The sequence below is a fragment of the Triticum dicoccoides genome, chromosome 5A (assembly GCF_002162155.2).
Source record: "Triticum dicoccoides isolate Atlit2015 ecotype Zavitan chromosome 5A, WEW_v2.0, whole genome shotgun sequence".
In the NCBI taxonomy this organism is placed as follows: Eukaryota; Viridiplantae; Streptophyta; class Magnoliopsida; order Poales; family Poaceae; genus Triticum; species Triticum dicoccoides.
The window spans coordinates 44,664,606-44,679,114 of record NC_041388.1 but is presented as its reverse complement, the minus strand read 5'-3'; the positions used below and the strand labels follow the sequence as shown (position 1 = coordinate 44,679,114).

The 14,509-nt window shown below is 46.1% G+C and overlaps 1 protein-coding gene across 1 annotated transcript; it reads left to right on the top strand.

Moving 5' to 3' along the window:
* The first annotated feature begins 740 nt into the window (after positions 1-740).
* On the top strand, positions 741-3,929 carry LOC119296934. The gene is made up of 4 exons (XM_037574936.1): positions 741-807; positions 1,352-3,125; positions 3,214-3,332; positions 3,415-3,929. Exons 2-4 carry the CDS (start codon positions 3,029-3,031, stop codon positions 3,865-3,867), a joined length of 669 nt encoding a protein of 222 aa, XP_037430833.1. The 5' UTR covers positions 741-807; positions 1,352-3,028; the 3' UTR covers positions 3,868-3,929.
* The last annotated feature ends 10,580 nt before the right edge of the window (positions 3,930-14,509 follow it).

Genomic DNA, 14,509 nt, shown 5'->3' with positions numbered 1-14,509 from the left:
GCCACCCCCCTCCTCAGTATGAAGGGTTCGCACCCCTGTTATTCACACACCAGTAATCCAGTCGACCGCCTCCGGGCACCGAGACGAAGGGCTGTTACTTCCTCCGCGAAGGGCCTGAACTCGTACATCTTGGTGTGTTTACAACTTCCCAATAGCTGAGATCTAGCCTCTCCATACATACCCCTCTACATCACTGTCAGAGTTAGAACCACGACACAACTCGAATGAGTCTTGTCTGCTGTGTTCGGCCCGGCCGGATTTACTTTTACTGTATCTGGCGTGACGGTTATCGTCTCTTGTAGTGGGGCACCCTCGCGATCTGTAGATCGATCTTGCTTGCTTTGCTTTATCCTCCAATACGTCTCATAGGTCTAGCGTATTTCCCTGTGCCTTGACATTTTTCTTTGAATGGCGACGGGGTGCGACTTGAGCATTTGGCTGAAATCAAGCTTTTAAATATCGGTCGTATCGGCCGCAATATCGGCCGCAATATCGGTTTTGACTGCCCACCGATACGAAGCTATGTTATCTTTTCCAGAATTGTGTTTCTCAACTTACCGGCTGCAATATCGCTGGTCAGCCCGCAATTTCGGGCCGATACATGTCTAACCGATATGGACGATATGTAAAAGTGGCCCAATTTACATAAACTGGATGAGCCCAGCCCACAAACGTGCACAAGCCTGCCTAGTACTAATAGACCTAGGTCTTTTTCTTGGCGTACTAGTACACAGCGGTGGCGACGGCGGCGGCGGCTGCGATCCTGAACGTTTTCCCCTGGCGGCCGCCGGCTGCGACGGCGGACGGGTAACTACACGACATTCTGCTTTGCTCTCCGGCTGGAACCCTACTCCATCCTTGCCATTAGTTCCTTTGGCGTCCATTATCTGGAACGGTACAACCTTCTCTGGCAAGCTGCAAATCCACGAGCTTCAAGCAAGTAGTGATGGATGCTGGGTGCTGGCCCTCGTCTCGCTCGCCGGCGGCGGACATAGACACGCGCAAGCTAGTTCAGTTTCTACCACGCACACACGAAGCAGAGGAAAAACAGAGCACTTGTTCAGTTTTGAGAGAGAGAGAGAGAGAGAGAGTACAAATATATGCGCATTCAGGTTTAAGCAAACAATGCAAATGCGCATTCAGGTTTAAGCATAGAGTATGAGTGTGCATTCTGTCCTCAAGTCCGTATTGCCTCATTTCTTGAATGCTTCTTGCGTCTAGCACTAGTACACTATTTCTTTTGCTTATGGCTTATTAAGTGGCTCTGTTTTGTTGCGTCTAGTACTAGTACACTAGTTCTTTGTTCAGATTTATGGCTTATTAATCAGGAATATTTTTTGTAATTTCTTAGATCATCATGTCAGCAAGTGCGACTTCATCAGCAACACAGGAAGGAGTGTCAGCCAAAAATAAGCCAAAAAAGGATTCAGCTTGGGAGTATGCATTTTCGCCAAGTGAGAAGCACCCGAACAATGTTGGATGTAATTTCTGTAAAAGTATCTTCAGTGGAGGAATCACCAGGATGAAGCAACATTTAGCTGGATTGAGAGGCCAGGTTACCCCATGCACACAAGTTCCTCAAGATGTTAGGGATAAGATGAAGACTATCCTTGAGGTAACAGAACAAAAGAAACTAGATAAAGAAGAAGAGTTGAACAAACTTAGAAGTTAGGTTCATATTGCTGAGGAGGATGACGATGAGCAAGATCAATCAACCAATTTAGTGCGAAAGAGGTCTTTGAATAAAGGACCACTTGACTGTTATCGTTAGAAACCAGAAGAAGCTCGTGGAAAAGGAAAGAATTCTCGGACTAGCACTCAAACCACACTAAATGAAACATACAAGTTGAAGGAGAAACAGAGAGCTCATGAATACATTGCAGATTGGTTTTACCAAGCTGGAATTCCATTAAATGCCGTTCGCCTTGATTCATTCGATTTAATGATAGAAGCTATTGGACAATATGGCCCACGATTGAAGAAGCCATCTCCTTATCAGCTTGGCACTCCTTTTTTGGAGAACAGAGTCAGATCACTAGATGAATATGCAAATGCACACAAGGAGGCATGGTCGTTGACTGGATGCTCTCTTTTGACAGATGCTTGGACAGATCAACGGGGAAGAAGCCTAATGAACTTGGTATCTCATTCTGCTAGAGGTGTGTGGTTTCTCCGAGCTATAGATGCCTCTGCAGATGTTCATGATGCTAATTACATCTACTCTTTGGTACACTCATGCATAGATGAAATTGGTCCGGAGAAGGTTTTACAAGTAGTGACCGATAATGCTTCAAATAACATGGCTGCAGCAAAGTTACTAAAATAGAAATATCCTCAGATATTTTGGACTCCTTGTGCAGCACATACCATTGATCTAATGCTTGAGGACATTGGTAAGAAGCCTGCTATCCAGAATACAATTAAGAAAGCAAAGTCTATTACATGTTACATTTATGCCCACACTAGAGTGTTGTCTATGATGCGTTCTTTTACTGGTGATCGTGATTTAGTTCGAGCTGGAATGACTCGGTTTGCCACTTGCTACCTTAATTTGAAAAGTCTGTATGACAAAAGAAAAGAACTGAAAGAAATGTTCGGATCAACAAAGTGGAGCGACTCTAGGTTTGCTAAGCAAAAAGCAGGAAAAGTTATTGCTAAGTTGGTCACGGGCAACGATTTTTGGTCATCAATTTTGCGACTTATAAACTATTTTGAGCCACTAGCATTTGTACTTAGAAGGGTGGATGGAGATGTTCCTGCTATGGGTTACCTTTATGGTGATCTTGAAAATGCAAAAAAGGAAATTGCTGTCCGTTTTGATGGAAATGCAAAGAAATATGGTTTCATTTGGGATATTATAGACGAAAGGTGGAACGACAAACTCAAGACTCCATTGCATAAAGCTGGATATTACTTGAATCCATTCTTTTATTATGAGAACAAGGCAGAGTTGGAGGAAGAGGTTTTCGTCGCAGCAGTTGTACAGTGTGCAGGTCGCGTGTACCATGATAATGACAAATTATAAGACATGATTGTTGCCCAGCTAAATATGTACACTAATGGCACTGTTTCTTTTGGCTCTGCAATGGCTATTCGACAAAGGAAAAGTACAACTATTACCCCAGGTAAAAGCTCTCTCTCTCTCTCTCTCTCTCTGGTTTCAACAATATTTATCTTGTCAAATTTCTAACTTAAATTCGGTTATATTTGCAGCAAATTGGTGGGCGGCACATGGCACGGATGCAAAGGAATTAAGAAAGATGGCTATCAAGATTCTAAATTTGACGTGTAGCTCATCTGCGTGTGAAAGGAACTGGAGTGCATTTGAGAGGGTACGCACATCACTTACTTTATGCACTACCTTTTCATGTAGCGTATTGTGCTTCTTGGATCTTAATGGCTGCTTCATTTTAGGTCCATACCAAGAAAAGGACGAGATTAACACAGAAGAGATTGAATTCTCTTGTCTATGTCATGTTTAACAAGAGGCTTCAGTGGATGTATGCTCAAAGGAAGAGAGACCCATTAGCTGTAAAGTTTGTTGATGATGAACCACCGAATGAGTGGATTGAAGGGGAGGCGAGTGTTGAAGGGCAGCAGCAAGAAAACATTGTTGAAGAACAAGATGGAGAAGGAGAAAATGCATCTGATTATGATGGTGAACAAGATGAACCGGCTCAGGCTGGCGTAAATGAGAAGAAGAGAGCACTGAGCAAAGGTTCGTCGAGCAAGTCAAAGAGAGCCCGCACCATGGAGGCTGAAGAAGAGTCTTCTGACTGTGACGAAGATGATACAGCCATGCAGTTAATGGATGATTCTTCAAGTGATGATGGAGAGAATGAGGACAATTTCCTTGATGATGACTAAAATCTACAATGAAGCGACTAGATCAATATTTACTATTATGCCCACACACACTTAATTGAAATATGTTTGAACTATTTACTCATGAATCGTGATGCACTTGAACTGGATATGGAGTTTATGACTTTATGTGTTATTTTTTTTCATCCTATGCTTTTTTTCTTACTGTTTTGGTTATTACATGCTTGAGAACCAATTTTTCGTACATGTGAATTCGGGATGCATGATGTGTGTTCAATTTTATCTCCATAGTTTACTCCATATTATATTAAAAATGCATGGAAAGTATAACACTTCAGATAGAAAATTATAGACCAATTTTAATTTCTGATATAACTACATATCGTCCGATATATCACCCGATATCCGATATGTCGAGGGCAATCCGATACGAACCCGATATCCGCAATTTTTAACCTTGGCTGAAATATCTCTCTATTGCGGCCGCGAGGTGGCCGATCAGCCGCGTCATACGCTGGGGATGTAGGTTTTAATGCTTCCTCCTCTAATCGGGGTAGCAACCTGCGCTTTGGGTAGCTCTTGGAGGGGCGTTCGAGTTCATATTCCTCGGCCGCAAGGACTTCAGTCCATCTGTCAGCTAGCAGGTTTTGATCAGCTCTGAGCTGCTATTGCTTTTTCTTAAGGCTATTCGATGTGGCCATAAGCCAGCGCTTGAAGCGCTCTTGTTCGGTGGGATCCTCAGGCACGACAAATTCGTCGTCGTCGAGGCTTGCCTCGTCTTCGGAGGGAGGCATGTAATTATCATCCTCTACCTCTCTGTCCCCCGCTCTCTCAGGAGGGCTGGCTTCTCCATCCTCCTGCGCTGAATCCTGCTGGAGGGAATTGTCTTCGGCACTGTCAGGAGTGTTATTATCTCCTGTGCCGGTATCACCATTTTTGCTTTGGCGGGACTTAGAGCGGTGCCGCTGACGCCGACGCTTGGGTTGCTTCTTGGAGGGGTCATCCCCTGCTGTCCCGTCGCCATTGCCTTCTTTGGGTGTATCCACCATATATATCATATGATGAGGTGGCTGTCCAGTGCCCTGTGGGCGGTGGTTCCTGTTCGTCTCTTGCATCGTCGTCCATACCGTCGATGTCTTCGGAGTCGAAGTCGAGCATGTCGGTCAAATCATCGACAGTGGCTACGAAGTGGGTGGTGGGTGGGCATCGAATTTCTTCATCATCCGCATCCCAATCCTGCCGGTCATAATCCGGCCAGGACTCTCCTGACAAGGAGAGAGACCTCAGTGAGTTCAGTTGTCGCCGAAGGGAGAGTGCTGAAAGATATCCGCGGCGGTGAACTCCATGATCGGCGCCCAATCGGATTTGATTGGCAAGGGCGCGGGTGGTTCGGGGTCCGGAGGAGAGTCCGACAATTTGGAGTCACAGGCCTCGCGAAGGGTAAGGCTGGTATTCGGCTTGATCGCCATTGAGGCTGCGGCCTCCATGGCGGGGTCTAACCACCCGCCCACGGATGGAGTAATTGACTCTGAATTGAAGGTCGGAGCGGTTGCAGGTGCGATCTCCTGAACACTCTCCGGCGGCAGAGCTAAATCATGCCCATCGTGACAGTGCGGCGCACTCGGCAGGGGCTCGAATCCGTCGAAGATCAAGTCTCCGCAGATGTCGGACGTGTAGTTTAAGCTTCCAGACCTGACCTGATGGCCAGGGGCGTAACTTTCAATCTGCTCTAGATGGCCAAGCGAATTGGCCCGCAGTGCAAAGCCGCCGAATACAAAAATCTGTCCGGGGAGAAAAGTCTCACCCTGGGCTGCATTGCTAACGATGATCGAAGGAGCCATCAAGCCTAATGGTGACGACACAGAGGAACTCTCAATGAAAGCAGCAATGTCGGTGTCAAAACTGGCAGATCTCGGGTAGGGGGTCCCGAACTGTGCGTCTAGGCGGATGGTAACATGAGACAAGGGACACGATGTTTTTACCCAGGTTCAGGCCCTCTTGATGGAGGTAAAACCCTACTCCTTCTTGATTAATATTGATGATATGGGTATTACAAGAGTTGATCTACCACGAGATCAGAGAGGCTAAACCCTAGAAGCTAGCCTATGGTATGATTGTTCTTGTTCCTACGGACTAAACCCTTTGGTTTATATAGACCCCGGAGGGGGCTAGGGTTACACAGAGTCGGTTACAAGGAAGGAGATCTACATATCCATATCGCCAAGCTTGCCTTCCACGCCAAGGAGAGTCCCATCTAGACACGAGATGAAGTCTTCAATCTTGTATCTTCATAGTCCAACAGTCCGGCCAAAGGTTATAGTCCGGCTGTCCGGATACCCCCTAATCCAGGACTCCCTCATAGAGGTTATGAGGGCATATTTTTTGGTTATGCTACAAACTCTCATGCTTACCGTGTCCTCAATAAATCCACGGGACTTATTGAGGAGATGTGTAACGTGGAGTTTGATGAGAATAACGGCTCCCAAGTGGAGCAAAGTGGCACTTGTGATGTAGGTGATGAAATTCCTCCTCAAGCCATAAGAAGAATGGGTGTTGGTTTTTATCCTACCCATTGAGGAACCCCTTGTGGCCGAAGGAGAAGGACAATGCTCCACTCAAGTGGAGCCATCACCAACCCAAGGCCCACACGCTTCCGAAGAACATAGTGAAGGCCCTCTACCTAGTGAACAAGATCAAGGGCAAGATCACTCTCAAGATGGTGGTGAACCACCACATGATGCCCAAGGTCAAGTTCTCACCTCCGAGCAAGCTCAAGATCAAGAGCAAGCTCAAGATCAAGAGCAAGCTCAAGATCAAGAACAAGCTCAAGACGGTGCTCAAGATGATCAAGTTTCCTCTCCTCATCTCACTTCCGAGGAGGAATTGGAGCGTCGTGCCGCCAAGATCGCTTCCAAGCTCACCACCAAAGGGCACATCATGGAGAATGTGCTTGGAAGCTTAACCAAGGGGGTAAGCACTCGTAGACAATTAGAAAACTATTGTGAACATCATGCGTTTGTCTCTTGTGTGGAACCACAAAAGGTTTATGAAGCTCTCGAGGATCCGGATTGGCCCAATGCGATGCATGAAGAACTCAACAACTTTGAGCACAACAAGGTGTGGAGATTGGTGCCAAGGCCAACCGGGAACCATAATGTCATTGGAACCAAGTGGATATTCAAGAACAAGCAAGATGCTCATGGAACTATCATTCACAACAAGGCTCGTTTGGTGGCACAAGGCTACTCCCAAGTCGAGGGTATCGACTACGGTGAAACCTTTGCTCCCATTGCTCGCCTTGAGTCCATTCGCATGTTAATTGCATATGCTTCTCATCATAACTTTAAGTTGCAACAAATGGATGTGAACAATGCTTTTCTTAATGGTCCCATTAATGAGTTGGTTTACGTCAAACAACCCCCCGGGTTAGAGGATCCCTACTTTCCCGATCATGTGTATCAACTTGATGAGGCACTCTATGGCCTTAAACAAGCCCCACGTGCGTGGTATGACCACCTTACCGAGTTGCTACAAGATCGTGGCTTTGAAGTTGGGCTAATCGACCCCACTCTTTTTACTAAGAAGGTCAAAGGGTAGTTGTTTGTGTGCAAACTATATGTTGATGATATTATCTTTGGTTCCCCTAACAAAGCTTTCAATGAGGAATTTGCCAATCTCATGACCTCAAAGTTCAAGATGTATTCCATGGGAGAGTTGAAGTTCTTCCTCGGATTCGAAGTGAAGCAAAGAAGAGAAGGAACCTTCATCAACCAAGCCAAATACACTCAAGACATGCTCAAGAGATTCAAGCTAAGTGATGTCAAGCCGGCTTCCACTCCAATGCCCACCAAGTGCCAACTTGACATTGATCCTAATGGTAAAGTGGTGGATCAAAAGGTATATCGCTCCATGATTGGCTCCTTGCTTTACCTTTGTGCATCTAGACCAGATATCATGTTGAGTGTGGGAATTTGTGCACGGTTTCAAGCCACACCTAAGGAAAGCCACTATGTGGTGGTCAAGCGAATCTTTCGATATTTGGCTCATACCCCAAACTTTGGCTTATGGTACCCAAGAGGAGCAAACTTCAAGCTTGTAGGATATTCGAACTCCGATTGGGCGGGAGACAAAGTGGATAGGAAGTCCACTTCCAGAGGGTGCCAATTCCTTGGTTGCTCTTTGGTGAGTTGGTCTTCCAAGAAGCAAAGTTGTGTGTCTCTCTCGTCCATCGAAGCGGAGTATGTGGCGGCTGGTAGTTGTTGTGCACAACTCTTATGGATGAGGCAAACTTTAAAGGCATACAGTGTCATTTGTGACAAAGTGCCTCTTTGGTGTGACAATGAAAGTGCCATCAAGATTTCTCTCAACCCGGTGCAACACTTCAAGACGAAGCATATTGAGATTCGGTATCACTTCATCCGGGATCACATTAGGCGAGGGGAGATCGAGCTCAACTATGTCAACACTCATGATAACCTTGCAGATATCTTCACAAAGCCTTTGGATGAAGCAAGATTTCGCGACTTAAGGCATGAGCTAAATATCATTGATTCGAGCAATGTTGCTTGAACCCTTGCACACCCCACCATACTCAACTTGTTATCTTGTTTAGGTGTAGGCATGGATATAGGGGGAGTGGTGTTCTCTCAATGAACTCTCCCTCCCCCATTATGCATAAATTGATCAACTCTTTCACATTAGCCATTTTTTATGGTACTTGTGCTTCAAAGACGAGTTTTGGTCATGGGCCCAAGGATAATTCTTCGCGGTGCCATACCAATTGACTCAAACATAGGTGTGTAGGATCGGAAGTATGTCTAGAGGGGGGTGATTAGACTACTTGACCAAATAAAAATCTATCCTTTTCCCAATTTTAGTTCTTGGCAGATTTTAGCTATCTTAGCACAAGTCAAGCAATCTCCACTCGATTCAAGCAAGCATGCAAAAGAGTATATGAGCAGCGGAAAGTAAAGCATGCAACTTGCAAGAATGTAAAGGGAAGGATTTGGAGAATTCAAACGCAATTGGAGACACGGATGTTTTTGGTGTGGTTCCGATAGGTGGTGCTATCGTACATCCACGTTGATGGAGACTTCAACCCACGGAGGGTAACGGTTGCGCGAGTCCACGGAGGGCTCCACCCACGAAGGGTCCACGAAGAAGCAACCTTGTCTATTCCATCACGGCCGTCGCCCACGAAGGACTTGCCTCACTAGCGGTAGATCTTCACGAAGTAGGCGATCTCCTTGCCCTTACAAACTCCTTGGTTCAACTCCACAATCTTGTCGGAGGCTCCCAAGTGACACCTAGCCAATCTAGGAGACACCACTCTCCAAGAAGTAACAAATGGTGTGTTGATGATGAACTCCTTGCTCTTGTGCTTCAAATGATAGTCTCCCCAACACTCAACTCTCTCTCACAGGATTTGGATTTGGTGGAAAGAAGATTTGAGTGGAAAGCAACTTGGGGAAGGCTAGAGATCAAGATTCATATGGTAGGAATGGAATATCTTGAGCTCAACACAAGTGTAGGTGGTTCTCTCTCAGAAAATGTGTATTGGAAGTGAAGATCTGTTCTAATGGCTCTCTTACCGAATGAAGAGTGGGTGGAGGGGTATATATAGCCTCCACACAAAATCTAACCATTACACACAATCTGCCAAACTCGGTGGGACCGAATCGTTAAACTCGGTCGGACCGATTCAGCAAACCTAGTGACCGTTAGGATTTTCGGTGGGACTGAGATGCAACTCGCTAGGACCGATATGGTTAGGGTTTGGGCATAACATAATCTCGGTGTGACCGATTACACAAACTCGGTGGGACCAATTTTGGTAATAAGCTAACCAGAGAGTTGGTCAGGTAAACTCGGTGGGACTGATTCGCTCTTTTCGGTGAGACCGAAATGTTACGAAAAGGAAACAGAGAGTTTACATTGCAATCTCGGTGGGACCGATCGCTCACTTCGGATGGACCAAAACGTTATGAAGGGAAACAGAGAAATTGGAATCCCATCTCGGTGAGACCGAGATCCCTATCGGGGAAACCGAATTGCTAGGGTTTGTGGCAGTGGCTATGACAAATGAAACTCGGTGGCGCCGGATAGAAAGAATCGATGGGGCCGAGTTTGACTTTTGGTTTAGGTCAAAAGTGGATGTGGGAAGATGGTTGAGGGTTTTGGAGCATATCACTAAGCACATGAAGCAAGCGGCTCATTAAGCAACACCTCATCCCTCCTTAATAGTATTGGCTTTTCCTATAGACTCAATGTGATCTTGGATCACTAAAATATAAAATGTAGAGTCTTGATCTTGAAGCTTGAGACAATCTTTTGTCCTTATAATTTTGAGGGATCCACTTTCCTCATCCATGCCATGCCATCCATTGAGCTTTTCCTGAAATATTAATCTTGGAACAATGTTAGCTCAATGAGCTATATGTTGTTAGGAATTACCAAAACCACCCAGGGATAGTTGCACTTTCAATCTCCCCCTTTTTGGTAATTGATGACAACATATAGATCAAAGCTTAGACAAATGATAATAAGAGTGAAACATATCGTCGCTTTGAGAAGTATGTGATAAGCAAGAGCTCCCCCTAAATTTGTGCATATTTTAAGATTTGCTTTGGACTGCAAATGCACAAAGAGTTAGGATCATGGGTTACTCTTTCATGTCACATACATCTTGGTGGAGCGCTCAAAATGATAAGAATTAAATGCATGCACTCATCACCAAGCAAAGTGAATGATCAAAATAAGGATAAACTGATAGTAACATCCAACAAGCATTAAGTGTAGCTTATGATCAAACACATGATCATCAATGTCTCACAGATTAAGGCATAGTATCTCAAGCACTCAAAAGCAAATAAAGTTTCAACCAAGAAGACAAGAGAGAAGAAATGCAAACTCTCTCTCTCTCGAAGCCTATGATCTATACATTTTTCTCCCCCTTTGGGAACAAGTTACCAAAAAGTTCATAGAAAATGCATAGCACTAAAACGACTCTCAGGCTTGCTCTTCAGGTGGTGGAGTCCGGAGGACGCCAAGGACGAAGGCTTCAATAGACGTAGATGGAGCTGCTGGGGTAGGAGCTGGAGCTGGTGGAACTGAGGCTGTAGTTGGTGCAGAATATTGGCTCTGGTGTCAGGAACTGGCACTGCAGATGATCTCTGAGCTCTGGGCACTCTGGCAAATGCATCAGTTGTGGTCTTGCCCTTCCTCTCCTGCATATCATCCTGTAGTTGCTCCATAGCAGACTGAATCTCAGTTACTTTCACATCTAGGTCATAGAACTTTTGTTCCATGATTCTTTCCAGGCTCTCTTGGTTTCGAGTCAGGGTGGCCAATCCTTTCTCAATTCTCAGAGTGGATGCTATCAGGTAACCGAGCTGCTCCTGCTTGTTCTTCAAGAAGTACTCAGATGCCTCCTCTTGAGTTGGCATCCTGGCAGCGTTCTCCATTTTTGCCTTCTCCTTCTTTGCTTGAGCATGTGCAGATGATGGTTCATTCTCATTCATCACAACTTGATTGTCTTCAAAATCTGGATGGATGGGCAGGTGTTCCTTATCCAACAGATATATGTCTGTGCCCATCTTTGAGTTAATCAACTCCTGAATGTGTGGGGCATATCCACAACTCCTATTCTGACCAGCTGCTGTTCTCTTGATGGTCTCAACCATGAGGCTCGTCACCTTGAACTTCTGTGGCACATCAAAAATATATGAAGTAAATTTATTGCATGGCCTCTGATCATCTTGTGATCACCTGACTTGGGCAAAAGAGTGTGCCTTAGAATCCAGTTGATTGTAGGCAGCCCTGACAGAAGGAAGTGAACTGACCCAAACTTGAAATTTTGAAGAGCTTTATCTGGGATCTCCTTATACATGTTTGACATGGAATTGTGATCCATCTTTTTCTTGGCATAGATGTCCAAGTCATCTTCCTGTTCTTCTGGGGCATTGATCAGCTGAGCCCATTCAGCAACTGTAGATTGGTATCTAGTGCCTTCTGACACCCACACTATCCTGCCATCTGGATAGAAATGTGATGTGGAGTAGAATTGCATAATGAGCTCCTCATTCCACTTTGTGAGCTTTTGCCCAACAAAGTCTGCAACTCCACAAGCTTTGAAGCTGTCAAGCACTCCAAGATAGTGTTCTTCATTCTCCTTGATATATTCCCAGTCAACCCATCTCATGTCACACACTATGGGTTTCTTATCCAGCAGCACTGTCTCATAGAAATCTTGTTGTTCCTTGGTGTGGAACCTGTAATCCACAACAGTTCTTCTCCTTGAAGCATATTGATCTGCTTCTCTCCATTTTCTCAGACCTGAATCTCTCCTGAGTTTCATGTCCTCAGCCAAAGGATGAGCATCGATGTGGTCTGGGATCTTGGGCTTGAGCTTCCTGAGAACTTGTCCTTCTTCTTCAGCATCATCAGGCACTGGGGCCTTGTTCTTTTCAGCAGCAGATATGTTCCTGGTGTTTCTCTTAGGTGCACTCTTGGGCTTGGATGCAGCTTTGGGTGCTTCCTTGGGCTTGGATGAAGCAGCCCCTGACTTAATAGCATCTCCCATAAGCTTTTGTGCCTTGGGTGTTGGTGCAGCAACCTCTTCTTCTTCTTCATCACATCTCATCATGGAGGATTTCCCAATAACTTTGGCAATGGTCTTATTGACCCTTTCTTTCCTCTTCTTGCCTTCACCTCCTTCTTTGGGTTCAAGTGTGAACTCCACTGTCTCTTGAGTAGAGGCTCTGGCCTTTGACATGGGCTGTCTCCCTGCTGCCCTTTTGATCTTCAGACCAGGCTTTACTGCAGCTGAGCTATACTCCTTCTTGAGCACCTTCTTCTTGGATGTGGCTTCCTCCTCTGCCACATAATCCTCATCCTCAGATTTAGAGGTTCTCTTCTTGCTAGCTCTAGTGGCTGCCTTAGGCAAGTTGCTTGGGGTGCTCCTGCTACCCTCATCAGAGCTGCTAGAGGGACTAGCACCCTCACTCATGTGAACCTGCTCCTCTGATTTGTTCTGGCTGTCACTCTGATCAGACATGTTGCAAACTCTGACTGCTGACCCTGTGAATAGATTATAGATGAGATAGAGTGGATGAGCATCACAAAATGCAGAGATTTTTGCAAATGAATGAGTCAAAAACTTAGTTTTAGTTTTCTACAGAAAGCATTTCAGATCATCCGATTTGCAAACTCGGTGATACCGAAGCAGCTTTTGGAACCAAAACTAGTGAACTCGGTCAGACCGAGTCATAGTTCGGTGGCACCGAGACTGCTAGGGTTTCACAAAGTCCTGAACTCGGTCTCACCGATTTGTAATTCTCGGTCAGACTGAGAACCACATGTGCAATGGCCGTGGCCAAATCGGTGGAACCGAGTTCCGCAACCCGGTGGGTCCGAGATGATTTCGGCGGAAACCTAAACCTAAATTTTCGAATCGCATCTATTCCAAGGATTGTTTTGATTGGATATGAGTGTTTCAATTGTAGCAAGAATCATAAAGAACACAATGTGCTAGGAATCAGACGGGGATAGCACTTTGATCGAGTCCATACCCTAGTTCGGCGGTGAACTCGCTACGGCGGCAACGACGGAGACGAAATCCGTTGACAGCGGCGGAGACCAGCGACAGGAGGCGGCTGGCGAGGAGGAGGACGATCCGGAGACCCAAGAGGCAGAGCGAGCTATGCGCGGGCGAAGAGGTTTCGGAGAAATTTCCAAAATTTTGCCCGTGAGTATATATAGCCCGACTGTTGGGGATATAACTATTCGTAAGCCGCCCCCAATGGGCTGGGTTACACGAAGGCAATTCATCTTATGAAGCCCAGAAGCCCAAGACATGAAGATGGCGGTTCAATTAGAGGTCTAAGTTCATGAGTAATTTAAGGCCCATAGTAAAGCGCCATACGACGTGACTTGTAACATAAGGCAAGATTAACTAGTCACCGAGCCGGACTTGTCTATGAGCCGGCTGGGACTCTGAAGGCCGCAGGACGTCAACCCGTGTATATAAGGGGACGACTCGGCGGCGGCTTAGGGCAAGAAACAACAAGTCGAGAGCCAGGCATAGCGTATCTCGCTCCCTGGTTATCGAAACCTCATATAATCCCAACACAACTAGACGTAGGCTTTCCTTCACCGTAAGGGGCTGAACTAGTATAAACTCTCGTGTCCCTTGTCCCGATTTAACCCCTTTAAGCTTCCTAGTTGCGATGGCTCCACGACTAAGTCCTTGCAAGAGGACATCTACCATGTTAATTCCACGACAGTTGGCGCCCATCGTGGGGACAACGCACGGTGGATTTGAGTTCTTGAAGGGCAGCTTCGAAGGGCTCAAGGGATACGCAATGGGCCGGATGTCGAAGAGTCGTCGCGGCAAGATCTACATCGACGATGAAGGCTGGGGCCCCGAGGCTGGCTCAATTGAGTACGGGTACCGGGTCCCCTTTGGTGGAATTCACGTCTTCATTAGCCGGATTGGAGAATCGGCACCTGAGTTGAACGTCATGGAGGACGTCATCGAAACTACTCAGCGTGCGAAACCCGTCCGGACTCAACCTGTGGTAAAGCATGTCTTTGTGGGCTGTGTTCATGAAGAATCGTCTGAAGGGTCTGCGGCTGATGATGAGCTGGCAGCGACTGAGGGTGAGCCGGCCGCAGCTGAGGGCGA

Coding starts and splice junctions, on each gene's coding strand:
- LOC119296934 (XM_037574936.1), top strand. CDS start 3,029: ATGATTGTTGCCCAGCTAAATATGTACACTAATGGCACTGTTTCTTTT. Junction 3,126..3,213: donor AAGTACAACTATTACCCCAG/GTAAAAGCTCTC, acceptor TTATATTTGCAG/CAAATTGGTGGGCGGCACAT. Junction 3,333..3,414: donor ACTGGAGTGCATTTGAGAGG/GTACGCACATCA, acceptor GCTTCATTTTAG/GTCCATACCAAGAAAAGGAC.